Source organism: Ictidomys tridecemlineatus, chromosome 2 (assembly GCF_052094955.1).
Source record: "Ictidomys tridecemlineatus isolate mIctTri1 chromosome 2, mIctTri1.hap1, whole genome shotgun sequence".
NCBI lineage: Eukaryota > Metazoa > Chordata > Mammalia > Rodentia > Sciuridae > Ictidomys > Ictidomys tridecemlineatus.
The window spans coordinates 644,075-670,768 of record NC_135478.1 but is presented as its reverse complement, the minus strand read 5'-3'; the positions used below and the strand labels follow the sequence as shown (position 1 = coordinate 670,768).

At 61.3% G+C, this 26,694-nt stretch overlaps 1 protein-coding gene and 1 long non-coding RNA gene across 9 annotated transcripts in view; one reads left to right on the top strand and one right to left on the bottom strand.

Annotated features, from left to right (window-relative positions):
- Window positions 1-26,694, top strand: part of Sbno2 (strawberry notch homolog 2) — a 47,823-nt gene that overhangs the window by 3,063 nt on the left and 18,066 nt on the right. For 3 of the 8 annotated variants that reach the window (XM_078032410.1, XM_078032387.1, XM_078032396.1), the window contains 3 exons: window positions 12,852-13,029; window positions 16,847-16,926; window positions 18,148-18,256. In XM_078032410.1, coding sequence (XP_077888536.1) covers window positions 12,937-13,029; window positions 16,847-16,926; window positions 18,148-18,256 — 282 coding nt within the window. In that variant the 5' untranslated portion in view covers window positions 12,852-12,936. Of the gene's footprint in view, window positions 1-12,325; window positions 12,647-12,851; window positions 13,030-16,846; window positions 16,927-18,147; window positions 18,257-22,663; window positions 25,811-26,694 lie in introns of those variants that run through there. The other 5 variants (XM_021730817.3, XM_040290774.2, XM_078032401.1 and 2 more) reach the window with 4 other exon arrangements.
- On the bottom strand, window positions 9,771-12,193 carry LOC144370888 (uncharacterized). Its single transcript, XR_013430951.1, has 2 exons — window positions 11,084-12,193; window positions 9,771-9,919 (listed from the first exon to the last, which is right to left on the bottom strand). It is a non-coding gene; the product is annotated as an uncharacterized LOC144370888 (long non-coding RNA).

The following is a 26,694-nucleotide window of genomic DNA, read 5'->3' as shown; positions in this document are numbered from 1 at the left end:
GATGGGATTACTGTACAACTTAGAATGTGCTAAAACCCAGTGATTTGTAGACTCTAAACAGGCAAATTTTTTGGTATGTGCAACTTCAGAATCAAGCCCCATTCATATGTTGTGACCAGAGGGCTGGAATTGGGCCACCACCTGACCCTGCAGCCAGCTCACAGGGATCTGGATACTTGGTTGGAACCTTGCCCTGGACCCCCAGGAGGCCAGAGGTGGAGGGTCACCCCGGCCCCAGCTGTCCTCCAGGATGCTTCTGCTTCAGGGGACAAGGAGCGCCTCCTGCAGCAACTGACCTGGGGCTTTGGACTCTTAGTGAGGGTACCTGCCTTGGGCTCCTGCATTCAGGCACTGGCCTCAAAGAAGGCTGTGAGGTCCCTCTCTCAAACTGGCCCACCCCAAGCCAGAACAATCCCTAAGTGAAACCAAAAGAGGTGGCGCCTCGGCCTTTGACCCGGGCCCTGCTGCATTTCGAAAGTGAGGTACACCGGGTTCCAGAAGGCGAGTCACTCTGGTTTCCTGGGAGGGCCACGCCCCACCAGGGCTGAAGGCCGGCCGTGGGCTGGGGGCCAGTGAGGGTCTGCAATAGGCCGTAAACTTTTATGGAACTGACTCACTGTTGCCGGGTGGAGCGGCCAGGGCAGGTGAGCTGACAAGTGAAGGAGAAAGTCCCTGCCCCGGGCAGTGGCCTGGCACTGGCTTGCCGTCCATCCCTGCTGCTGCCCGGCCTGCCTGGTGCCAGAGGCGTCTCCCTTTGCAGGTCAGGTAAGCTGAGTGAAGACTTTCCTACTGGCGGCAGTTGCCCTGGCCACAGGTCAGTCCTGGGCTCTTAGGTGCTGGTCCTGGGGCAGCAGGGCAGGACACTCAGAGTTTGCTCAGCACCACAGTGTCCTTGTTGTGTGAAGGCCAGGGGTTCCATGGCAATGGTCAGTGTCTAGCTCTGGTGGGCTCCTCAGGGCCTTCTCAGAGTGACTGGAATGTACTTGGTTGGGCCACAAAGGACTCTGTCCTGGTAGCTGTGAAGTGGGGTGTCAGGCATCCCTGTTGCCCTGGCCTGGGATGGGTCTGCACAAGGTGCTGCCAGTGCTGGGTGAGGAAACTTGTTGGTGTCACCTGGGTAAAGGTGATCTGGCCAGGGGCATTTTGTGGGGGAACTTGTCAGATTCAGGAAATTACTGGCCCCTCAGTGCTTGCTCCCACCTGAGCCCCTGCAGATGCTGGGGTCTCTTGGGGATGGCATTGGGGTGTGCCAGGTCATACCAGGGGCTGGGCATCTGTGCCCTGGCTCCATGGGGACCTGGCGGGAGGCAGCTGGCACTGGTTGGGGGGCTGGGCATGGCTGCCCTAGTGGCCTACTCTGAACAGCCAGGTAGGCCACACTCAGACCTAGACACATGGTTTCTCTTGAAAACCCCAGGTCACCTTCCCCTGTGGGAAGTCTCTGCTTGCTGCCTCTCCCAGGTGGCCCATGCATGCCCCAGGCTGACCCCACCCAGCTCCCTCCAAGAAGATGCTCTGGGACCTTGAGGCCTCCAGCTGCCTGAAGGGAGCAGGACCCTGTCCCATAACATGTCACTTGTGCTCACCACCCTCGAGTCCCGTGCAGCCTGGCTGGTCATTTGCAAGCCTTGGTTTAGGTGCCTGTGGCCTTTCTCTGGCCTGAGACCATGTGGCTGGTGCTGTGTGGTGCTTGGATTCCGGGACTGGCCTCAGAGGTGCCCTGTCCGAATCCCTGGGGCCAGTGAATGTGGCCCTTTCTAGGCAAAGGGGGTTCTGCAGATGGGGTCAAGTTAGGGCTCCTGGAGCATCTGAGTGACCCATGGCATCCTGTGGGTTCTACAGTCCCAGACCTCACCACCCGGAGGCAGAAGGGACCTGGCAGGGGACAAGGCAGAGACCGTGAGTGTGGGGCTGAGAGGAGAGGCAGTGTGAGGAGAGCTGTGCAGCCTCAGGAGGCTGCAGCCACCTGCTGTAGGCTGTAGTGGCCTGGGCTCCCTGGGAGATGAGAGCACAGGCCACAGCCCCTGGTGTCATCTGTCTCCTGTGGGCGAGGGTGCCAGCCAGGAGGGCACATGTGTGGCTGAGGCTGCTGAGTTTGTGGTCACTTGTCAACGCAGGGTGAGACAGATCTAGGCTCTGTTGAACACCCTGGGCTCCTGCTGCTGTGTTTCGGTGCTGCTGCAAGCGTGTGTAGGCCTGGGATCTGGTCTCCTCGCGCTGGCTGGCCCTGCAACACAGCCCTGAGCTAGGAGTGAGCCTCCTTCCACCTCCAGAACACCCAGTGCCCTTTAGGCTGGGATGAAATTCCCTGGAAATGTTCTTAGCACCAGGGTTGGACTGAAGGAGCCCGGGAACAGTGGTGACCATTGGTCACTCACTGAGGCCAGTGTAGCCTGGCTATGGGCAGCCCCAGCCTCTGTTCTTCTCAAAATTCTCCAAAAGATGCCAACAGAGGTCGGGGTAGCAGCCAGGATGGGATGGCAGAAATGCCTCTCCTCGTAGGCCTTAGACAGACAAGGCCATGTCAGTTTCAAAGGACCAGGACATGGGAGTGGTATAGCTTACAACCCATTCAGGAAAAGGCAGCTGGGGGTCAGAGAAGACCACCAGCACAAGACCTGAGCAGGTGCTTCCCTGACAGGACACCTGCATTAAAGACGCCTGACCGCTGTAGGAGGCTGTTCTCACATGTCCCTGTGAAGAGAGGGTTACAAGTTCAAGCACGGACAGGCACTGCGTGTTCAACGGGCGCAGGAGTTAAGACTGAGCCATACCTGGGGGTGGACAGAGCCGAGTCTTGGACTCCCTGAGATTGAGGAGCCTCAGGCCAGGGGTGTGGAGGTCTGTATGACTTGCTCACCCACTGTCAATGTGGGTGCATCTTGCTCTGTGCAGCCCCTCCTCACCACATGACTGCAAGGGCACTATTCTGTGGGGGCTAGTTGGCTGGCACATGCCCGCCATGGCCAGCTGGTGCTCCCAGGTCACTGCCTCTGGAGCCTCCGGAGCCTGGCTCGGGGCCTCCTTTTCTGCATTGGTGCATTGCTCTAGGCATTGTCCCTGTCCCTCTGCACCTGCTAGGGTCTGGCATCTGGCCCTGGCTGCTCAGATGTAGCTCTCCTCCTCAGGTGTCAGCATCTCTGGTATCTGGGGCTGAGTGTGGACAGCATCCCATACTTGCTCTGGCCCTGGATAAGGGGCTCTGGGAACAGTGGCCCAGTCTGGGGTAGCATGTGGTGGCATCTCAACCCCTTTTTCTGACCTGGTTGCTACTCCAGCTCTCAGCACCAGGCCTCCCACTTGCAGTCCACTTCCTGGGCATTCATTTGGCCTCATGTGGACTGTGCCAGGCCCTGGCTGTGGAGTCAGCCAAGGGGCCCCTGCCAGTTCCCCATCTGTGAAACCCTCGACAGGTCACAGGTGGGGCCGCAGGCAGTGAGGCCTTGTGCTCATAGCTGCTGGGATGTGTAGGCCGAGCCATGCTGGATGGCTCAGAGCAGCACCTTCTTGCCGCCTAGGGCTGGCAGCCCTGCTGATTACCGAGATGGCTGGTCTGGTCCTCCCCACCACTACTCCTCCTGGAGTAGGTGCATGTTCCCCCATCCCAGAGCCCAGCCCTGTGGACCAGAAGCCTGGCAGTTGAGATGCCCACCTGGGGTTCTTCCCCTGCCCCTCTGCCTCTTGGAAGGTTCTGGAAGGGATAGATGGGGAATTCTACTGGAAATTAGGGTTTACTGTGACCCCTTGAGAGCCCCCCTGGTGGGCAGAGGAGGCTGTGAGGGACTATAGCTGTTGGTCCCCAGGACCCTGGGAGTGGGCAGAATGCAGCAAGGGGGTGTCCTAGGGAGCCCCCAGCCAGCCCAGCCTTTCACTGTGGAAGATCACCTGAGCTCAGCCAGGGTGGGGGCACCTGGGGTGCGGGTCCTGCAGGCGGGCCTGGCTCAGGCTTCCCCGGAGGCTTGTAGGGCAGAACTGGAAGTTGAAAGGAGCCCACTTGTGGGACCCCTCCCTGCCTCCTGTTCCTCAGAGGGCCTACCTCATCTCACCCTGGAGGGATGGGCCTCCCTCCTAGCTCCAGTCTTCCCAGCCTTGCTGTGCCCCTGCTGGGACTTGGTGGCCTCTGCCTGTGTTGGCACCCAGGGCTGTTGCATTCCACATGCCTCCTGGGGCTCTGGAAACCCAAGGTCACAACATGGGGCCAGTCATGTCCCGGAGCACCCTGGTCCTTGAACACTCCCAGCCACAGGGCTCCCAGGGAATCGGCTGAGGGTCAGGGCTGGCTTGTGCTGGAGCTTGGGCCCTCCCACCTGAGTGTCCCGGGCTGCTGTCACAGAGTACCCAAACTGGGAGGTTCAGATCAACAGGAATTTACCCTCTTCTTAGCCTGGAGTCCGGAAGTCTGAGACCCAGGTCTGTGCAGGGCCACGCTCCCTTTAGGGAGGGTCCTTCCTGCTTCTCCCAGCTCCTTGGTTTGTGTCCTATCACCCCAATTTCTGCCTCTGTCTTCAAGTGGCCTTCTCTGAATTTACGTCCAAGCCTCTTGTCTTATGAGAACACAAGTCAGGCGGGGGTGTGGCTCAGTGGGGAGCACTTGCCTCGCATGGCGCTGCCAACAAGAAGCCAAACAAGCACAAGCCACTCCAGGATGATGCCACCTTAGCCAGCTGTGACTGCAAAGACCCTGTTCCAAACGAGGTCCCATAGTTGCCAAGTGGACAGAAGTGTGGCCACCCCAGGGCCTTCTCTGTTCCCTCCCCACCATGGGGACCAGCCCTCCAAGCCCTCCCTGTCACTTGTCAGTCTCTCTGGGTCTGCTTCTGGCCCTGTGGGTCAGCCCAAACGTGCCCCTAGGCACATGTGTGGCCCTCACACACCTCAGGCCCAGCTGGGAGAACCCCAGCCCTGGTGCTCAGTCCATTTGGACTCTGGAACATGGGTGGAGGGCAGCAGTTACCGTGTTCATGCTGAGCCCTGCAACTGGCCCAGGTGTATACCCGGTGGGTTGGTCTGCAGAACTCTCACCTGGGTCAGAAGAGGCCAGCATCAGATTGCCAGCCTCAGTGCCCCTGTGTGTCAGATGAGGCTTGGTCAGCTCTGGGTAGTCCTGGGTGGGGCTGAGGGTCAGAGTGGTCCTCTCTTTACTCATCCACTTTATTCCCAGGATCTACCTTATGTGGCTGGGAGATGGGTTTTGGGTCCAGAGAAGTGTGACCCCTCAAGACTGGCCAGGCCTGACTCTTCAGCCCAGTCGGCTGAGGCAGGTGGATCACAATGGAGGCCCGCCTGGGTGACTTAGCGAGTCTGTGTCAGAATAAGAAGGGCTGCTGAAATGTAGGCCCCCATCCCTGGGGAGCACCCTGCAAAGGTACCCAGTCCTTGCTGTGTCAGGCACCTGCCAGGTCCACCTGGCAGAGGGCCCAGTTGAAGGGATGACACTGTCCCTCCCACATGGGCGAGGGCAGGGGCAGTGCAGTCTCCGCCCAGCTCCACCTCCCACCAGTGGGTGGTTCAGTCAGAGTCGCCTCGCTGCCTGGTCAGGCCTGCTGTTAGGCAGAGAGGCAGGCCCCACGGCCCGGTTCATTGATGGGCAGCTCCAGGGGGACCTGGGGGAGGACATGCCCACTGCCAGCACTGGGGCTTCTGGGGCACTTGTGGGTTAGGTTTGTGGGTATCGTTGGCCCTGAGGCACCCTCTGTGAGGACATGGCTCTGCCAGGACCAGGATGGGCCTCTGGGGAAGCAGAAGCCCAGAAAGAAGGGGCTGGTCCTCGGTGGTGTGCAGGGCAGGTGGGGATACCTTCCTGGGGTCGGGCATCAGAGATACCAGTGGCAGTTGGTGAGTGTGCCATGGTGTGCCGAGCCAGCCTCCCTCAGCCAGGTGAAGGCTCAGGGCTGTCGAGGGGTGCAGCTTCTCCCACGGTCAGCAGAGGGGCTGGAGACGCGCTGTGGCCCTGTGCCCAGCACCCTGGGCCCTGGAGTGTGTGCAGAGGGACCAGTGAGGCCCTTCTGAGTTGTGGTGTGGGTGGCCTGTGTGACGTGCACAGGCTGCAGGGACATGGATCCCGAGGGTTCCCCAGGGCTGGGGCTTCTCTCAGCATGGTTCTCCCCAGAGGCTTCCGAAGCGGGCTTCAGGGGGCTCTTCTGGAACCTGCACCTTCCTAGATGATGTGAGCAGACAGTTCTCAGGTCTGGGCCCTGCCTCTCGGGGGTCTGAGTGGGAGCCAGACCCCATCCACGCTGGTGGGCGCGCACACTCCCTTCTGCCAGTGTTGGCATTCTGGTTGACTGTGCTGTGGGCTCACCCTGGACTCCCGTGCCAGCGGACAGGTGAGAGGAGCGCATACCTGCTTCCCGTGGGAGCGTTTGGTGAGGTGGGGTGTCCCTGCCAGGAGGGCTTCTCGGGGCTGCGGCTTGGCTCCCGTGTGCTGCCCTGTGTGATGGCTGCTTGGTCGAAGGTGTCTGAGGCCAGAGCGACGGATGGTGGGCTGCAGGGAGCTGGGCCTGGCCCAGGCAAAGCAGGTTTCACTCTTATTGCTGGTTGCCCGCCCCTACTGGTCTCATCCCGGCTTCTGAGGAGGAAAAAGCGCTGCTCTGAGAGGCTTCATCTCTGCCCCCATCTGGAGGCAGGCCGTCTCTGGTGACTGTGTCTCTGCATGGTATCTCCCAGCCTCAGGCCCGCACTTGTGCCTGCTCCTTCTGTGTCAGGACGTCCACCTGTCTCTCCATCCTGAAGCGCCCAGCTCAGGGGAGGCCGTGAGCCTGGCTGCCTTGTCCTGCACCCTCCTGAGTTGTCCTGGGCTGGCTCCTGTGGCCCTGCAGCCCTAGAGAAAGGAGAGTGCATGGGACCCAGGCATACCCACCCTGTGGGCCTGGTGACTCCTTAAGGAGCCTGTGGAGCTGCTGACACCCTCAGGGGGGAAGGAGGCTGGGCCTGGCTGGTTGTGTGGCTTGCAGCAGGCAGGTTCTCTGGGTAGCTCCCTGCTAACCTTTATAGCAACCTGGAGACGTCACATAGAGGTCTCTGTGCAGGAATAGGCAGGAGAGTGCGCTGGCGCCAGCTGACCCAGGAGGAGCCTCCCCATAGCCAGGTTCTTGTCGCCTGGCCTCAGTGAGGGGGGGTAGGGTGTGTCACTAGATAGAACTATGATCTTTCTGGAAAGACCCTTGGGGCCGGGTGTGGCACGCACCTGTCACCCCAGTGACTGGGGAGGCGGAGGCAGGAGGACGGCAAATTCCGTGACAGCCTGGGGAACTTAGCCAGACTGTCTCAAAGTAGAAAGGACTGGGGATGTAGCTCAGTGGAGAGCCCTGGGCTAAGTTCAAGTTCCTAGTACTGGAAAATTAGGAAGCAGAAAAATGAAGGAAGGGTCCCTCTGATGCATCCTTCCCTTTTCATCCTTGGAAATTGCCCACCATGGAGAAACTGTCGGGGGGCCAATGCCCCGAAGGCCTGGGGCGCTCCCCCTCCACTGGCCACCCGGCGCGTTACAGCCATCTGTTTGGGGGAAGGTGGTTTCAGCCATTCAGCTGATGAAAGGGGTCCCAGGATGCTAGGGTGTCAGGGCCAGTGTCCTCATGGGTCCACCAAGGTCCCTTGCCCTCAGCCACTCCTTTTCGGGACCAGGCTCTCCCTGTAACCCTTCAAGAGCTGTCTGTCAAGTGCTCACCACAGACCAGGCATCTGCCCTCCCAGGGCCTAGCCCCAGGAGAGATAGGCAGTCACCTAGTGGACACAGAGGCGGTGGGGACAGTAGTCCTCCTGGAGGCTGGGGATGCAGCTGTGCGTGCCCTGAGGACGGGAGGGGCATGCTCTTCCGTGGGAAGAGGGGCCAGCAGGCTGTCTCTACAGTGGGTTTGGGGACCCTGAGCAGCTGGATATGACCAACCCAGGATTTTCAGGAACCCAGGCTAGTGTCTGGTCAAGCTCAGGCCAGGCCAGGCTGAGTGGCCACTGATACCCGAGTGAAGAAGAGCAACTGGAAATGTGTGGGATGGCTCCTGGGGCCCTGTGGAAGGGGACCTGGAAAGGAGACCTTCCCTGTCCCTGGTCAGCATCTCTCCATTTCCATTGGTCTGACATTAGCACCTCCCCTGCCATCTCCAGGGGTCCAGGCTGTCTCTGTGGGGCCACCTCACTCAAGAAGTAGACAGATGTCTCATCGTGTCCCTGGCTTGTGCGCCTTTCTGGTCAGTCTCCTACTAGGGACAGAATCCTGTGGTTGAGGCCTCCCTGAAGCCCTTGGCTATTCAAAGGAGGCCTCTGTGTAGAGGGACAGCAGCATTCTGTCTCCACGGCCTGGCATCCTGATGCCTGCGAGGGTCAGAGGTGCCCCTCCTGCACTAGATGGTCCTGGACAGCCAAGTTGGGCCCTGATCAGGTTTCTGGATTCTGTAGGACCCTGCCCCGTGTGGGCCCAGCCTTGTGAAATCACCGACTTTTCCCACTGCCTGGTGCTGGGGTCACGGGGATGTTCATTCAGTGGCTGCAGCAGCTCGAGAGTGCAGTGGTGGGTGTGAGCCGTCCTGAGCTTGTGCAGTGGTGGGTGTGAGCCGTCCTGAGCTTGTGCGGTGGTGGGTGTGAGCCGTCCTGAGCTTGTGCGGTGGTGGGTGTGAGCCGTCCTGAGCTTGTGCGGTGGTGGGTGTGAGCCGTCCTGAGCTTGTGCGGTGGTGGGTGTGAGCCGTCCTGAGCTTGTGCGGTGGTGGGTGTGAGCCGTCCTGAGCTTGTGCGGTGGTGGGTGTGAGCCGTCCTGAGCTTGTGCGGTGGTGGGTGTGAGCCGTCCTGAGCTTGTGTGGTGGTGGGTGTGAGCCGTCCTGAGCTTTTGCAGTGGTGGATGAGCTGTCTTGAGAGTGCAGTGGAGGGTGATGAGCCCTCCTGAGTGTTCAGTGGTAGGTGTGAGCCATCCTGAGATTTTGCAGTGGTGGGTGATGAGCTTGTGCAGATGCCAGGTCATGGCTGAAAGGTGATCCATGGGCTGTGCATGGCCAGATCCCTTTCACAATGTGCCCCTTGGGCTTTGGCTCCAAGGGCCAGGGTCCCTCTGTGTCCACCATGCTCCTTACCCTGCACCTCTTCCTACAGCGGCCTAGGTCACTCTCCTGGGCTGGTTTCTTCAGGCAGCAGATGTAGGCCATTGGCCACCTCATCCTGTGGTCTCTATGGGGACTACAGAACAGGTGGCTTGCAGCAGTGGATGGCCACCAGCCCTGAGAGTCCTTACGGGCCAGTCAGCAGACTCCGCCGCATGTGTCTCTCACTCCTTACCCAGGGCTTCCGCCTCTGAGTGCAGCTTTGGGGCCTAGTCAGGGCTCCACTGAGGGGACTTTGTGTCCTTATCAGAAAGCGCTGGGGGGTCGGTCTGTGTGGTCAGAGGGTGGTGTGAGGATGTGGGTGCAGGCAGCCACAGGCCCCTCTTGCAGAGAGGCACTGGTTGGAGCTCAGAGGGCAGGGCTGGCAGCAGGTCACGGGGTCTCCTGCTGCCCTCTCCTTGCACCCCTCTTTTTGGATGGGAGCCATGGTGGTTCCTCTGTGCTCAGAGAAGCAACCTGGCCTCAAGGGCAGAGGCACCCCGTAGACTCTGGGTCCCCCCACCCCGGAGCCCCAGCTGGGCCACAGGGCTGTCCAGAGGTGAGGAGCTCGTCGTGTTCCTCGCCACTAGAACACAGGGGACTGGGCTGTGTGAAATGGCCACACAGAGACAAAGGGACCTTTTTCTTTGGGTCCTGCGATGGCTCCTCTGACCTTAAGGGTCCGTGGAAAGAGAGGGCGAGAGCACGTGCTGAACCCTTTTATTGAGGAGAAGCCATTCTAATGAGCCAGAGTCAGGTTTCAGGGGCTGAGTCCAGCTTCGTGATGTCCACGCGTCCTCAACCTCCGGGACCAGGGCAGTGTCCAGGTCACTCTAGTGACGTTCAGAGCCTCTCTGCTCAGGGAAGGAGAATGCAAAATTATTCAGACTGGTGCCCACAGAGGCTGGCTGGTAGTGCCCACGTGGGGACATCCTGTGACCTGTCCCAGGGCTCCCAGCTTCACACTGAGGTCTGGCTGGCCAGGAGGACCCACAGGGTATAGGAGCAAGGCTGGAGGCAGGTGCCAGTCGTGGTCCTGAGTGGTCCCTCGTCCCATGTTCTTTCCTTTTGCTTCATCTGGAAACTGGATTTCAGAAGGAAGCTAAGAACCCCTCCAGCTGTGAGCTGAGACCTGATCTGAGGTGCCCCCACGTGGGGACCGAGATCAACCTGTGGGCTCCTGACCTGAGACGGACACCTGGCATAGACCGCAGGCTGCAGAACAGGCCGAGTCCTGCTGGCCTCAGGCCTGGCTCTGTGGCCCAGGTGATCTCTGTCCCCAAGGCTTGCACACTGCAGCTGCTGCCTGGAACCCTGCCGGAGTTTGGTCAGGTGGCATCTATACACCCAGGGACTTGGCATGTCCTCGCATTGCCACGAGGGGAGGGGGCGAAGACTGTAAGAAGGGGGTCCAGTGGGTGTAGGACCTTGGAGCCAGGAGCAGACAGGGTGGAGGTTGCAGACACACTTGGGCAAGCCCGAGCCTACCCTGGAAGGGGGGCTGCGGAGGGCCTGGGAGACACTAGCAGGGACTGGGGCCAGGGCCCTGCCCAGTGCCTCTGGAAGGAGCAATTGGGGTGAGAGGCCTGGGGCACTGGGACCTGTTGGTGAGGTGGGAAGGATGGGCACCACCCTGGCTAAGGGGGCCTGTGGGGAACCTGGGCACAGTGGTACCCACCCCTGTCCCTCCCAAGCCCTGTACTCATGTCCATGTCCTGTGCTGGCCTCTCCTGTCACTGTGTCACACACTGTGGCCTTGTCTGGCTCTCACTGAGCACGAGCTGTGTCACCTTGCTTCCGCTGGTGGCTGTGATGCTTCAGGTGGATGGCAGTGCTGCTGTCTGTCTGAGCGCCTGCTGGCCGTGCAGCCTCCTCAGGCTGGTGTGTGCACGCCTCTGTGTACACCTGCCTTCCCGTCTCCCATGTGTGCTGGGGGAGTCGCTAGGTCTGCTGGCACCTACTTCTCCTTTTGAGGTGCTGTGGGCTATTCTCCAAGGGCTGCGCCATTTTGCACTCACCTACGATCTGTGGTGCCCAGTGGCTGTCTGCTCACATGGCCCCGTTGCACCTCTCCCTGGACTCCCTCTCCAGCCCAGGTCTGGACTCCCTTCATGGTCAGAGAAGCCAGCTGGGTTCCCCAGATCACACACCACCCTCGTCGTGACCTCTCCGGCTAAGTCTGAAGTCTTCCCTGCGGGTGACAAGGGCTCTTTCTTGTAACAGTATCCTTGAGCCTTGGCTGGCAGCGTGGGGCCTGAGACGCCTAGGGCTGCACTTGGAGTGGGCATCCACCGGGCCTGGTGGCTGGGGTGGTGGGCAGGGCTCCAACACCACCAGGGGGGGTGCCACTGGTGCACTTCGGCTGGTGGAAAGGGTGCCGGGGAGCAGGCCCTGGTTGCTGCTGGGCCCTTGGATACAACCCACGTGCCCTAAGGACCACCTGAGGTCACTTGGGCACTGCCCAGGTGCCCCCTCCCCTGCAGTCCATGGCTGTCCTTGGAGCCAGTAAGCACCCCCACGTGTGGAAAGGGTCAGCTTGGGATTCTGCAGAGAGGGGTGCTGGCTGGCCTGCTCCTTGAGGCCCAGCGCCCTCCACAGCGACAGAGCCCTGATGAATGTAGATCCTTGAGAGGGAAGCAGCATGGTCGTGTCTGGACCTTGGGGAAGGATGCCTGCAGCAGCTGGAGTGTCTGGCGGCCTTGCCTACCGACCCCCACACAGACCATTTCCCGGTGGGGAAACTGAGGCCCCGCAGAGCTCAGGTGCCAAGTCGTCTGAAGCTGGGTGGCTGTGAGGAGTGGGGCCCAGCTTCCCTGCAGGCCTGCGTGGCCAGAGTCTTGATGAGGATGGCCAAGACCCCAGCTCACAGCAACCCTGTGTTCCTTGTGGGACACGGTCACTGCTTGGGGCCTGCAGGCGAGGGGGGCCTCCCAGAGCCCAGGCATTTGGCCACAGGAGGAAGTGACATCTCCACAGCAGGACTGAGCAGAGCAGAGGGTTGGCTGGCCTGGGGCTGGGACAGAGCAGACATCCCTGTGCTTCCTGACAGGCTGTGGGCCCTTTCCCTCTGTCCCGTGTGCTTGGAGCACAGCAGAAGGCAGCACCCCTCCCCCATGGGGTTGCGTAAGCTGCTGCGTGTGGCTGGACAGGGCTTACTGGAAGTCCCGCGGATTTCTTCACTCCAGAGCTTGGCCTCCGTGTGGCTGCCCTCCCCTTCCTGCCTGCCTGGGTGATTAAGGCTCTGGGCTGCTTGCCCATAGAGCACGCCCGCTGCCCTGCAGGCTGCCCTGGGGTCCCTGCTGTCTCCCAAAGGGGGGCTCTTGGCCCTTTAGTGGGACCAGCCAGGAGCCCCCTGGGAGCGTCAGAGTTGTGCTCAGGCATCTGACAGTGTGGGGACTCAAGGTCCACCTGCCATCCAGACCACGGACATTTTCAGTGTTGTCACTAGTGCACCCTGACCTCAAAACCAGGTCTGGGGCTCTTCTCAGATCAGCTGGGCCCCTCAGTACCCCCAGGAGTCCCCCTGGCAGTCTCATGTGGTGCTGAGGGGCAGTGTTCCTCTGCAGCCTGGCAGACTGGAGGTGGGTGGTACAGCAGGACCCTCCCGGAAGCCTGGAGCAGCAGGGGAGGTGGGTGGGGCGAGCAGGAGGAGCCCCTGGAGGCTCCGGCGCCCAGCCCAGCCCAGCAGCTCCCAGCCCAGCAGCGCCCAGCGCAGCAGGCCTGCAGCTTGGGAGGGAGCTGTGATCTCGGGCAGCCTCAGGAAGAACCCTCATCCTCTCTCCACAGGACGCGATGCCGCCACCACGGAGCAAGAAGCCCAGATAGGTGCCTGGTGGCCCTGGGTCTCCCAGCCCTCACCTGCTGCCACCTGATGCTTGCAGTGGGGCCTGTCATGGATGGGGAGTGCCCTCAGCATGAGCCCCCGCCAGCGGGCAGCCTCCTCTGTCCCACGTCCCCACTGCAGGTGAGCCCCAGCACCCTGACCTCCTGGACTGCTTGAGCAGGACTCATTGGACACTGCGAGGTGAATGCTGACCAAGGTGGCCTTCATGTGGGACGCTGCACTGGGCAACCTGCCCATGACCCTGACCTCAATCTTCTCAGTCCAGAGCCTGGTTCCCCAGTTCCCCCATGTCAGGAGAGGGTCCTGTGTGAGGGTAAGGGATCTGCCTTGGCCTCCAGCTGCAGGGAGGGTCTTGAGGCTGTGTGCCTCCTGCTGGCTGCAGCCTGCTGGGCAAGTGCTCTGCCTCCAGCCACACCCAGGCCCCCCCTCTGCTGGGGACTGAAACCAGGGGCTCTTCCACTGAGCCGCACCCAGCCCTTTTCCTTTTACTTTGGGCCGGGGTCTCCCTAAGTGGCCCAGGCTAGCCTGGACCTCGCCCTCCTCCTGCTTCGGCCTCCCCAGTCTCTGGGTTTATATGTGTGGGCCATGGCATCCTAGATGTTTTCTTTCAAAACAGTTACTGGCCCTTTGGGAGAGCCGTTCCACGCTGCCCCTGCCCTGCCTGGCTGTCCCTTCCAGGGCAGCTCAAGTTGACCTGTGGGAGCCAGAGTGGAGCACTTCATTGTTTTTTCTTTCAATTTAATAGACAATTTCTTAAGCAGTGTTTGGTTTACAGGAAAATTGTTCAGAAAGCCCTGTGTCCCTGTCACTGCGTCCTGTGTGAGTGTGGCAAGCCTGTCAGAACTGACGGGTCAAGGCTAATACACTGTCATGAACTCAAGTCAGAAGCCTACCTGAAGGTCACTCTGTGTTGGAGAGTCTGTGGCTCTTGACACGGGAGTACCCCACAGTTTCCACGCCCTAGAAGTCCTCCAGGCTCTGCCTGCTGCCCTGCCCCCCTGCTGGGCTGTGGGCACACTTCTGCCCTCTCCAGGATGTCAGGCTGGAGTTGCCCAGGGCGTGGCCTCTGCAGCCCGGGGCCTCCCTGGTAGCTGCCTTTGGGGTGTTCCCGGCTCATGGCTCAGGAGCCCCTTCTTCCAGCACCACACACCATCCCCTGTTCTGGGTGGACCTCTGCACTGACTCAGTTGCCCACCCAAGGACATCTTGTTGCTTCCAATGTTTGACCACTAAAGTGTCCCAAGACACAGAACACCAGGGTTCAGCTCTGCCCGTCATGTCAGAGCTGTGGGAGGTGCCAGGGTCCCTAGGAGGAAAGGGCCCTGAGCAGAGCTGGCTCTTGCCACAGTGGGAAAGAAAACAGACTGGGGACTCACGGGGAGCTGGGAGTTGCCAGAGGCCCAGGTGGGGTGTGACTTGGGAGGCTGCCCCAGAGTGGGCAGGTGCCTCTGGCAGGTGCTGTTATGGGATCCACTCTTTAGTAAAAACCTCAGCTACTTCCTTTTGCTGGGGTGGGCCAAGGCTGGTGCTGGTCCACCTAGAGCCAGCCTGACACAGATGGGCTCTGGACATTGCTCCAGAGGACACAGGAGGGAGGAAGGTAGGGTGGGAGGATGGCAGCAAGAACAAGCCAGCTGTGGTTCCCGCAGAGCCAGGCCATGGCTGCCTGTGTTCCAGAGTGTGGGAGGAGGTGCAGGCACCAGGGTTCCCCAGACTTGCTCTGGAAAGGCTTCAGGGGCACACAAGCCCTCACCCTGCACAGCTGTGCCACACCCCACCCTGCTGTGGCTGAATGTGGAGCTACGTTGCATAAAGACCCTGTGCACATCCCTGGGAGAGGAGCCGACTCTTCCGGAATGAAGGGCTGGGCTGGTGTCCCGCGCCTGCAGCCCAGGGCGACGTGCTCTGTGCCCAGCTCCTCTCTGTCCTCCCCTCCTGGGAAGCTGTTGAGCACCCACCTCTGCCTCCCTCAGCTGCTCACCAGTCATGGCTGCGGACACCTCCTCCTGGTGATTCCTCATCTGCACAGCCATCATTCGCTTAATTATTTCCCTGCTGCTAAGCCTTTGGGGAGAGGCCAGTTTTCCTCTGCTGTGAACAGTGCTGCTGTATTTTCTGCCCCCTCATGGATTACTTCGGGTGGGGAGGTGTATCCAAAATAGGATTCCTGGGTCAGAAGGAGAGCTGGCATTGTGTAGAGGATGGAGCTGTCCCTGCTGCCATGTCCCCTTTACTGACTGGCAGGCTGGGGCTCTGTCTGAGCAACTATCAGGGCTCAGAAATGCATCTGGGCAGGGCGGGGATGCAGTCCCTGGTGTGAGGTGTGGATGGAACCCTGACTGTCCCCAGCCCCCAGAGAGAAGGCTCCCTGGTGCTCTCCAAGCTTGGGCTGCTGCAGGGTGTCTGGTGGCCATCTACAGGCCATGCTGGGGACCTGGCCTGCCCTTCCTGCTTCAGAGAAAGCCAGACTACCCTTCCCACTCCAGTAGAAAATCCCTAGACAAATTCTAATTGGAGCACAGCTGCCCAACTCTGGCCAGTTACACCCCAGGGCCTGCCCTCTGAAGATGGAGCCACCCCTGGTACCAGCACAAAGTCCCAAAGAAAGCTCTGATTGGCCAGCTATGTGGAGTCACCCTGTAAGGAGGATCAGGTGCCCCTGACTGGACAGAGGTTGGGGGCCTGGGTGGACAGGCCATTACTATCCCTCACCAGGTGGAGGCCCAGAGCCTGTGCTACCTAGGGGGTCCTCTGGTCCTGGGGCTCCTTCAGGGCAGCCTAGGCCTAGGTGAAGCATGCTAGGAGAGCTAGGGGCCCTCAGTCCTCTCACCTCTGCTTACGTACTAGAGGCTTACTGTAGTTCATCTTAAAGGCCACAAGTATGCTCTGGAAAGTTCTGCCTTGGGGAGGCCGGGCTGGGCCTGAGTTTCCCTCTCCCTGACTGGGGCAGAAGGCGGAAGGCACTAGGCCAGGGCTCTGGGGAGATGTGGGGTTGCCAGCAGACCCCACCTGGTCATGGTGGCCCCGCCTCCTTCCATTGTGGTCTTGAGGAGGGTAGGTACTGGAGCTGGAAGCCTAAGAGCCCCGGCCCTGTGCTGGAGAGACGCTTCACTGTCCATTCTGATAGACTGCCTCGGCAGCCCATGGAGCCCTGGAAGTCCAGAGGTCCGCTGTGGCTGGGCTGGGCTGGCCTGGCCTGGCTGGCTGCTGGGTCCTGCTCTGGAGGCTGGCAGACCCTGGGAGCTTGGGCTGGGGTAGTGAGGATGCAAAGCTGGTGAGGAGGCCGTGCAGCTGCCTGGGCTGGTGCCAGCTCGCACCCTGGTCCCAAGGCTGAGTGGACGCAGCTGGGCCCAGGGAACTGTCCAGCTCCACAGGGGTCTGGGGAGGGCTTCCTTGCCAGGAGTGTGGCAAACAACCCCCTGCCCTGGTAGCTGATGTGACCGTCAGACCTGACTGTGACAATAAGAGGGTGCCCAGCCGGTGGCCTCTCCTCAGTGACCCCGGGGAATTCCCATCTGCCAGTCAAAAGAAGCCAGGGCCCCAGTAGGGGCTAACCCTGGGGCACTAAGGGACACTACTGAGTGGCCCCCCACACCTTGGGGAAGGCCTCAGTACCCCCCATGAGGCCCTGCTTTCACCTTGGATTGGGCTGAGCTAGGGCTGTGTGCTTTCTAAGCGCACACTCTGACCCTGGATCTCATCCACAGTCCCCCATCACTCCAGGGGCCCTGGACCTGGTGGGGGAGCTCCCTGGGCGGGTGCCCTGGGCTCTCTTTCAGATAGGAAACCGAGGCACGGTGAGGCTATAGTGCCTGGGTGGCCAGCAGGGAAGCCCCGGTTCCACCCCTTGTTCTGACCATGGCAGCAGCTGTGGCAGGGTGAGGCTGGGGTCTGGCCTCCCCTTCCTGCCTGTGCCTGATTCCACTCTCACTTCCAGAACCCCCTCCTGCACTATCCCTACCCCTGGTGGAACAGCTTCCCACAGGCACCGTATCCAGCCTTCTCCAGTGAAAGCCAGTAAGTGTCTGAGCCCTGGTCCTCACCCACCTGCCCTTGGGCCACACTGGTTGCCCAAGGCTCTATTGAAATTAGAGCTCACAGCCCAGGTGCGTGGGCCTGGCCAGCTCTGACCTGCGGGCTGGGCCTGGATGCCTAGGGCTGCGGAGGTTGTATTTACCTGAGGTCTGTACTGTGACCAGCTGGGGAGCATTAGGAAGACCTAGCCTAGGGCCTAGTGGTGAGAGTGGGGAACCAGGCAGGGCTCTTGTGCAAAGGCTGGTCAGGAACTGGGAGGTGAGTAGAACCAGGAGCGAACCTTTCTCCAAAAGGCCACAGCTGAACTGGGTTTTGAAGGATCAGTAGGAGTTTGCCAGGGGAGTGGGCCTATTCATAGCAAGAACTTTTGGGAATTCTAGAATACTTTGGAGTGAGCCTGCTTGTCATCCCAGCAGCTTGGGAGGCTGGGGCAGAAGAATTGCCAGTTCGAGGTCAGTCTCAGCAAAGTACTGAGGCCCTAAGCAACTTAGTGAGATCCTGTCTCAAAATGGGCTGTGATGTGGCTCAGTGGTTAAGCACCCCCGGGTTTAATCCCCAGTTCCAAAATAGTTTGATAATCCTGGAGTGGCTGTCTTGGGCAGGACGGGTGGGGGATGGGTTCCAAAAGCACGGGAAGGAAAGGGGAGGTGCTCTTTGCATGTTCCTTTTTCAGGGATGAGGGGTGGCAGTCCTGGGAGCCAAGGGAGCCCCAGAACTTGGGAGCTGGGAACAGCAAGGCTGAGGGGCACTGACCTCTTCCTCCCTGTCCCCAGCTCTGCACAGCCCACCTGAGGCTCAGCCTCCCAGCTGGGGTGGCCACGTTGGCCCTGCTACTCCTCATTTTGGGGTGAAAGGGCAGAACGGTGTGGGGACAGTGACAGGATCCCACCTTGGAGGAAGGTGCCCCTGGGTCTCCGGGCTGTGCTTTTGTCTGCCCTGTCAGGGTGTAAGTTGGGCGTGAGGCCAGGGAGTCATGTCCAAAGGGCCAGCAGAGCTTTCAGGGGGCTCTCCGGCCCGCCTGCTGCGTGCTGGGCGGTCACCATTAGGAGTGGGTGCCGCACGGTGTCTGGCGGGAGCTGCTGCCTGGCGGGAGCTGCTGCAGACACGCTGCTGTGCTCCAGTCTGGGGAGAGGAGGGAGTCCCGGTGGTGAGCCCAGCAGACCGCCAAGCCCCGTGGTCACCTCCTCCCATCTCTCTTTCCAGTCAGTTCATGAGCCCCACCTCCTTTGGCAGCCAGCCCTGCCCGGACACCAGCTACCCTGCTGTGGCCACCGCCCCCAGCTTCCTGCCAAAGAGCAGCGACTTGCCTCAGGTAAGAGCCACAAACTCATCTGTGGCTGGTGTTCGAGGGCATCTCGCTTGGGACACTGTGGCCATAGGTCCTCCCAGAGACCCGATGACTTGACTTGGCCCGGGGCCCCTGGTGCTGGTCAGGTGCTGCTAGCAGCAGGAGGTGTAGCTTGATTTCGGGGAGCAGCCTTGACTGCTGTGGGCAGGAGGAGCAACCTGCCTGGCCCAGGGGGCGTCACCTTGGGTCTGTGCACCAGTGTGCTAGGAGGCTCCTTCTTCATGGCAGGGAGCTGTGCCAGAATGGGCCCCTCCTGCCTGTCTAGCCCCACCTCACTGCTAAGCAGCAGCCCTGGGGTCAGCATGCCAGGTGACCCCCACAGGGAGCCCTGTGCTGGACTGAGAGCCAGCTTGCGCTTGCAGTGAGGGACCAAGGGGTGTCGGTGCTGCGGGATATTGGTGGCTTGGTGGGCCCAGCACCGTGGGGCACACCTGTCTTCCCAGCTGCTGGGGAGGCTGGGGCAAGAGTATCAGTTCCAGGGCCGCCTGAAAAGGGCTGGGTGGCTCAGTGTGGGGCTGCTTGTCTGGCGTGGGTGGGGCCCTGGGGGCATCACGTGCCACACACAGAAGGAACCAGCTGCGTCCTGGGGTACCTTGGCTTGGCATCTGGTTTGGGAAGGAGGCACGTTGGCTCCATCTCTCTGTGTCTCTCTGGATCTCTGTCTCTTCTCCGTGTCTGTCTGTCTGTTTCTGCTTGTCTCTCTCTGTCCATTTCTCCATGTCCTTCATCTCTTTGTCCCTGCCTCTCTCCCAGCCCTGCCAAGAGTGCAGGAGCCTGGGGTGGCTGTGCTGGCTGCTGCACGTGTGAGCCTTGCTCATCTTGGCATGTGGTCTGGCAAGTGTGGGCCAGTGCCCGCCCCTTAGAGGGGACCGTGCCATCCCGCCTATCCCGTGCATTGAGTGCCTACTGCACCTGAGGCCTGCTAGTGTGCTGGGGCTGGCACCCTGGTTGGGTCAGGTTGGACACAGGCCTCCCTGGGAGAGAGCCACACGCCTGATCCCTGCCAGCCTCTCCCCTCCCAGGACCCCAGGCCTGTTGGCTGGGCCTCGGTCCTGTGATGCAGGAAGTTTAGACCTTACCCTGGCCAGCCTCGCCACACCACAGCCCCTGCTGCTGGCACACAGGACGGCTGGCAGAGGAGCCCCGTCCTCCTCCCGGGGCAGAGGGCTCTGAGGTGGGATCAGGGGAGACCCTGAGCTAGGTCACCCAGGGTCACCTCAGGGTCCTCCTGAGAGGAGGCAGGAGGGTGAGAGGGAGCCTGGAAGATGCTGGGCTGCTGGCTCTGGAGCTGGAGAAGGGACTGGGGCTGCAGGGCCTCAGGAGCTGGAAGAGAGGGACGTGACTCTCCCTGGGCTTCAGGAGGGCCGGCCTGCACACCTGGGTCTGGCCAGGGTGGCCAAGTCGGCTGTAACCAGAGCTGAGACATTGCAGGTGCTTGTTGGCCGCTGTGGCACTGGCAGGGCTCGGCCTGGCAGCAAGAAGAAACTGGGCCTCCACGCGGCTGGCGGCCAGCTGCTCTGCTCCAGCAATGGCTGCGGCTGTCCTGCAGCTCAGGAGCTGGGGCGGTGTGGAGCAGGGCTGGGTCCAGGATGGAACGATCAGGCTTTTCCTTGACAGCTGCCAGCCCTGGGTCTCCTGGCAGCTGGAACAAAGGAGAAAGGAGGCGAGCCCTGGGACCCCTGGCCTGCGGGAGAGAGCCCGCCCCTCTGTTGCTGAGTCCTCCCAGTTTCCTTGGGGCGCCCTGCGTTCTCCCTGTCCTGAGCTGGTTAGTCTGGGCTCTGGCCTCCCTGCCTGGATTCTGCAGAGGTGCCCGCGGGTCCAGTACCAGAGGACTGGCTGCAGGAGGGGCTCTCTGGAGAGCTGGGCTTTGGCACACGGCGGCTCAGTGTTGGAGAGGCTTCCTGACCGTGGAGTAAGACAGTCCAGATTCATGGAAATGTTGCAGGATCCGAGTCCTGAGCACCGCCCTCTCTCAGTCTCCCCGTGAGAGATGGCCTCAGGGCCGGGCCACCCTGGCACAGCACTGGTGCCCAGATGCCACCTGGCTCCTGTGGATGTCCTGCTGAACCTCACCAGCTGTTTGTGGACGTCCCTGTGCTGCGAGTGCTTGTCCCATGATGAGCTGGAGGTTCTGCAGTGCAGGCAGGAGTCCTGCAGCTGTGGTGGTGGGTCCTCCTGGGGGCCCAGTTTGGAGGCCCCATGCGGACATCTCTGATTCTGAGGACCAGGCGCGACACTTGGCTAGGGGGTGTCTGTGGACTCCTATGCGGGGAGCATGGTGGTCCCCTGGATGCACAGCCTGGGCACCGTGGGAGCCTGCGTGGACCCGCCGTAAAGTGTGGCTGGGTGGCTGCCTTGTGCCTGCTCCTCCATCACTGGGATTCTCTGTAGGGACAGGTGTCCCTTCTCCCCTGCTGCTTAGTGTTCTTCTCATTGGGAGGCTCATGGGTGTTTATGCAACGCGCGGGTCACTGTAGATGGTGCGGTGACCAAGGCATGGCCAGCTGTGCGACAGGGCCACCAGAACATTGGGGCCTGTCCTGAGAGCCGCTGCCCCCCCACTGCCCTGGGGGGGCACTACTGGACCACCCACAAAGCCAACCTTGGAGAGGGGCTCCTTTCCTCACTAAGCCATCTGTCTCCAGGGTGGCATGGGGCCACCAGGCTTGCATGTCCCTGGGCAGTGGCCTGGAGCAGCTCTAGGGCTCCCCGAGGACTGCCCTACAGGGCTGCAGGTGTGTGGGAGTACTGGACTGGTGGCTTTGCTCCCGTGGTTTTTATAAATTGAGATGATTTATAAAACAGAAAAGGCCTCATGTCACCGGGCGTGGTGGTGCGTGTCTGTCAACCCAACAGCTCTGGAGGCTGAGGCAGGAGGATCACGAGTTCAAGGCCAGCCTCAGCAAAAGCAAGGCACTAAGCAACTCAGTGAGGCCCTTTCTCTAAATACAGAATAGGGCTGGGGATGTGGCTTAGTGGCTGAGTGCCCCTCAGTTCAATCTCCAGTACCCCTCAAAAGAAAAGACACGACACCATGTCCAAGTGCCCAGCTCTGTGGTTCTTACTACATCCCCTGAGCTACGTACCCATCACACCAGCTCCAGGATGTCACCGGCTTGTGGCCCGGCAGCACTCCAGGTGAGCGAGGCCACACCATGTCCACCTGTCTGTGTGGGCTGTGCTGGTGTCCACCATCTGGAGCTCACTCCAGTGGAGTGGCTGCTGTGGTGAGCGCGGCTGCTGGGCGGAGTCGGGCTGGACAGTAGCTGGACATGTGTTCCAGATGAGGCTGGGTTGGATTGGGGTGCACTTGAGGACACACTGGGGCCAGCAGCGTCTGGAGCCCCGCTGGCCTGCTCCTTGTGCTGAGTGGGCTCTGTGCAGGCTCCCCGGCCCCTCCTCTGGTTCCTCATCACCCGCTGCATTCCCCAGACCCATCCTTGGTGCACTGCTGCCTCGAGGTCCCTGGGTTCCCGACTGCAGGCCACGGGTGTCGCCCCCAGTGCCCATCCCCCATAGATACCCTGCAGTTCCAGGGGTGGGTACTTCTGGACCCCTCCTCCCGAAGCCACCTGGACCCCCACATGGCCACTGGCCCTCCATCTGGGAGGATGCCTCCCAGGAGTGGTCAGCAGGCTGGGCCTGCACCCAGGTCCCTCCGTGTTGCAGGACTATCAGGAAGGTGTTTGTCCAGGAGCAGTGTGCTGTTGCCAGCCTGGGGGCTGCTGGGAAGCCAGGGATGAGCTCACGCCCGGGAGAGTGCCGCCTGAGCTGCCACCCCCACCACGGCAGCTGGCCTCCACTCTCCTGCTCTGCAGACGCAGCTCAGCAGGTCAGAGGCTTGGCCCACCCACGGCCAGCTTCCCAGTTACCGGCAGTGGGTGGAAAGAGAGGGAGAGAGGGGAGAGGGAATCCTTACAGGAAGCCCTGTAATTCCCCAGCCACTCAGGTTGAGAAGACCCACCTCTGCCCCGTGGCCCGAGGAAACCCGGGGGCTGGAGGCTTCGAGGACCACCGACCAGCAGCTCTTCAGGGAGGGGGACCCCGCAAAAGCTACTGGCCAGGGAGTGGCTGCAGGAAGGCAGGCCCCGGCTACAGCGTGAGGCACACAGTGGCCGAGGCTGGGCCCGCCCCGGGCGTCTGGGCCCTGCAGGACTGTGCACAGGCAGAGCAGAGTGTCCTGGGACTGCTGTCCCAGAGCGCCAGGGCCTTGCAGTCCTGGAGGCCGGTCTGGTGTCCAGTATGTGTAGGGCCATGCTCCCTGCAGAGTCCACCTGGTGTCCCTTGGCTTTGGCCACTCGTCCCCAGCCTCTGTTGTCACTCAGCCACCTCCTCCATGCTCTGCTGTCTGTGTCCCCCTGTCTCATGAGGACACCTGTCCTCACACGAGGCCCACCCTGATTGATGTGACCTCATCCTCATCAGTCACTCTGTACAGACCCATTTCCAAATGAGGCACAGGCCCCACGGGTCAGGATCAAAGGTGTCATTTTGGGAGACACAGTCCCCACTCCACAGGAAGCCAGAGGCTCTTCCCAGACATCCTTCTCTGACCCACGGCTTCCCAACTCGAGGGACAGAGCAGTCCCCTGCTCAGTCTGCTGCTGTGACTTGGAAGCTCACCCACTGCAGGGCTCTTCCAAGGGCCCAGCCAGGGCCACCATGCCCTTCCAGGGCTCAGTGAGGCAAGAGGTGAGGAGGAGGCCCAGGACCTGGCAGGGGTGGGGTGGCCCCGGCCTGTGTCCACATGGTCTAAGGATCAGTCTGTCCCACGGCATGGACACAGCCAGACGGGCACAGCCCACCCAACCAGGTGCCACTGAACAGGTCCTCTGCCTGTCCCTGACACTCAGTCATCGTGCCTCCCTCCTCAACGTCCACTCCAGGCCCAGTGTCCCCTGGCACCGGCCACCTCTCCTCCCAGCTTCAGTCTGCACCCCTGCAGCCCCTTGTCGCCATGCTCACCTGCCCCAGGGCCCCTTTCCTAGTGCTGCACTGCTCTGGTGCCAGGTGGCTCCGTTCCTGGTGTGGAACCAGTGGGCCCCAAGGCAGCTGTGGCCCTGTTCTTAACACTGCGCCAAGCCCTGGGCACAGATGTTCTCTGGTCCACACCGCCACACCTTCCTCAGGAAGTCAGGGGCAGTTTGGAGGCTGAGAGTGAGCAGAGAGGCTGGGGTGGGAGTGGGTGATGGTCCCCAGGCAGGAGACCCCCTCCAGCTGCCCCTGGAAAATGAATCCCCGTAGCCTGAGTGCCCGTCCCCTAAGTACCCACTCATTCTGGCCCTCACCTCCTCTACTGCACAGCAAGTTTCTGGAGACAGGAGTGGGGGCTGGGGTCAGAGTTCAGGTGGTCTGTGGGTGTCTCACAGCATTCATGCTGGTCAGCCTGATTTTAGTCTGCACTATACTTTGTCTTTTTATTTTAGTTTCCTACTAACCCTTTTAAAAATGAGACTCCATATAACTGCTGGATGTATTGGCAACGCCTGTGATCCCAGCCACTCAGGAGGCTGAGGCAGGAGGATCTCAAGTTCGAGGCCAGCCTGAGCAACTTAGCAAGGCCCTTAGTGAGACCCTGTTGTAAAATAAAAAAACAAAAAGGGCTGGTGGTGTAGCTCAGTGGTAAAGTGCCCCTGGAGTACTGGGGGCAAAAATTCACATGAAGTTCGTCCTTTTAAAGTACGATCACGGAGTTTTGCAGTCACCGTGTCTATCTAATTCCACACATTCCGCCAACCCAGAAGGAAGCCCTGTTTCCACGAGCAGTTCCCCATCCCCACCCAGCCCAGGACCCACAGGTCCACGTCCCGACTCTGGACTCCTGTCCTGGGTGTCTCCTGTCACTGGGTCACATGCATGAGGTCCTCAGGTCCATGTAAGCCGTCACTTGGCTCCTGCCTGGCTGAGGCCGCCCCGGATGGCTGGGCTGGGCTGTTGGCATGTGTGGTCAGGTGGGCTGCTGTGCCTTGGACACTGGGCGTCCAGCCTGTGTGCGACCTGCCTCCCTCCTCCCAGGCTCCCTCCCGGGGTTCAGCTGCAGGTGCACGTCGCTTTGTTGGGCTGGGTGTGGGCGGGTGGCCCCCAGTGGCTGGCTGCCCACACCCTGCCAGCCACGCGTGGCGTGGGTCCTTCTGCCAGCTGCTGGCCCTGGCTGTCATGCACTGTCTAGATCTAGGCACCCTGGGGCTGTGAGGTGGGGGCGCTCTTGCCCCAGCTGGTCTGCCGGCATGGCCGAGGGGTGGTGACCTTGGTCTACGCTGTCTGTTGCTGGGCATTGAAGGGTCTCAGAGTCTAGAACTGACAGCCCTTTGGGGGCCCTTGTGGGTGCTGCCTCTGGGGCCTCCTGGTTCCCCTTGGAGCCCTGGGAGTGGCCCCACCACCTGGACTCCGTAGGCATCTGGGGGCACTGCTTCCCCATGGGCCCCTCACCTTACAAGGAGGGGACAGTCTGGCCACAGGCACGTGGGACTGCATCTGCTCCAGCTACTGAAATCCACAGTGGAGGCACGCTTGCTCTGTCCCTCTGGCCCTGGGTCTTCAGCACCCAACTCTGGGTGTCATCAGGAATGCCCACGCAGGACTCCATCCAGGTGCCACCTTACAGTCTGGACCAGGTCCCTGGCCGGGCAGGCAGAAGGATATTCCTCTGTTCAGAGCTCTGCTTGCCGAATGGCCAATCCAGCGTGTTCTCCTTCAGATTAGCTCTCCACCAAGCTGAGGCCCTACTCTCAGCCACCACTGTTCCTGCAGGCTGTGCTGGGCACTGGGTGCAGGCCAGGCTTGTGCCCACCCCCAGCTGTCAGTCGCAGCAGCCCTGTGTCCTGTCCTGCCTGTGGCCTCTAGTATGCCCCTCCAGGAACTGCTTTCCAAGAGGGGAGCACATATCAGCAGCAGATGGAGGGGAGCTCCCCGTGTGGGCAGGGGGGTGTGGGGAGCACAGGGGCTGGACCTCCATTCCCAGAAACCTTGCCTCCCAGCAACTGTTGTGAGGACCCCGGAGCAGCATCTGGCCCTGGCCAGGCCCAGGGAGCAGGCAGAACAGAACCTGGCACCTTAGCAACCTGGGGAAACTGAGATCTGTGCCCCCTCGCGTTTGCCCCCACCCCAGTGCCCCAGAGGAGCCTGGTGAGGCTGGCAGGGCGCACCCAGACCAGGCAGCCCTGCGTTGTTGACAGCCCGTCTGTGGCTGGATTACGCCCCGTACAGTAATTCTCCTCGCTCTGCCAGTAATTGCCCTGACTTACCAGGCAGGCATCATTTCCTGAAAGTCAGCCGGCCTTAGAGGAAGTAGGCGCGAGGCCGTGACTAACCCAACATGCAAATGCAGCCGGCCTGAGACAGCGCAGTCCTCCCTCCGCCCCCGTCCGCCTGGGACGGACCGGTGCCGGGCTGCCTCCATGGTCATGAGGGAGACTCTTAGGCGGCTCCTCCAGGGGACCTGTCCAGCGGCCGGCACAGCCACGCTTCCCAGCCATGTCCCAGCTGCGCTTCTGCCTACAGTTTGCAGCTCTCCACGAGGTAACACTCCTGCTCCCTCGGGCGAAGGGTGCTGGTGCTCAGGTGGGGGCCTGGAGAGTGAGACCCCACCTGTCCCTCCAAATGTCCCAAAGGGTAGGAGCACCCAGGCTGTGAGTAGCCCCTGGCCCTGCTGTTGTTCTTTGGCAGCGAGCACGGATCTGAGAGGGTTTTCTGGCAGAGCTCTGGGACCCCGGCAGGCCAGGCCAGAGCAGACACAGGAGGGGCTCAGTCCAGCCCCAGGGAGGGCCCCAGAGCCAGAGCAACTGGGCTGGCGGGGCTGCCGTCCATCTATCCCTTTCCCGGCCCAGTGGGGGACTGGTATCAGAACCTCTTGTGGACCAGGGTGGGTACGACTCGAGACTGGCTCTGCTCGCCTGGGTAGGGCCAGGTCCCCATCCTTCCCTTAGGTCCCTGTGAGTCTGGCAGGGGTGGGGCAGTACCTGTTTCTGGGGTCATTTCTGGGCTCAGCTTCCTGGACCAGGAGGGGGTGTGTCTAGTGTTCTGAATGTCCCCCCGGCAGCCTGGGAGACCCAGGCCAGGTCCTGCCTCCTTCCTGCCCCCTCCAGGGCTCCTGGAATGGGAGGCTAAGACCATCCAGGTGGCCCCAGGCCCTCGTGGATCCTCACTGTTGGGCGTGGCCGCCAGCCAGCTCCCTCCTCCCTAAGGGAGGAGCACTGAGCCCAGACTTTGGAGGGCAGCCTGCGGGAGGCTCAGGACTCCCTGACAGCGGGGCACACAGCACAGGCTGAGGTCACAGATGAGCTCGGGCAGGGCTGGGACAAGCTCCAGGGGGACGGGCACTTGGGGAAGACTGGGGAGCAGCGGGGCAGCGAGGTGGGACCCGGCACTAGCCTTTGTGGAGTTCAGGGAACTCCCAGATCCAC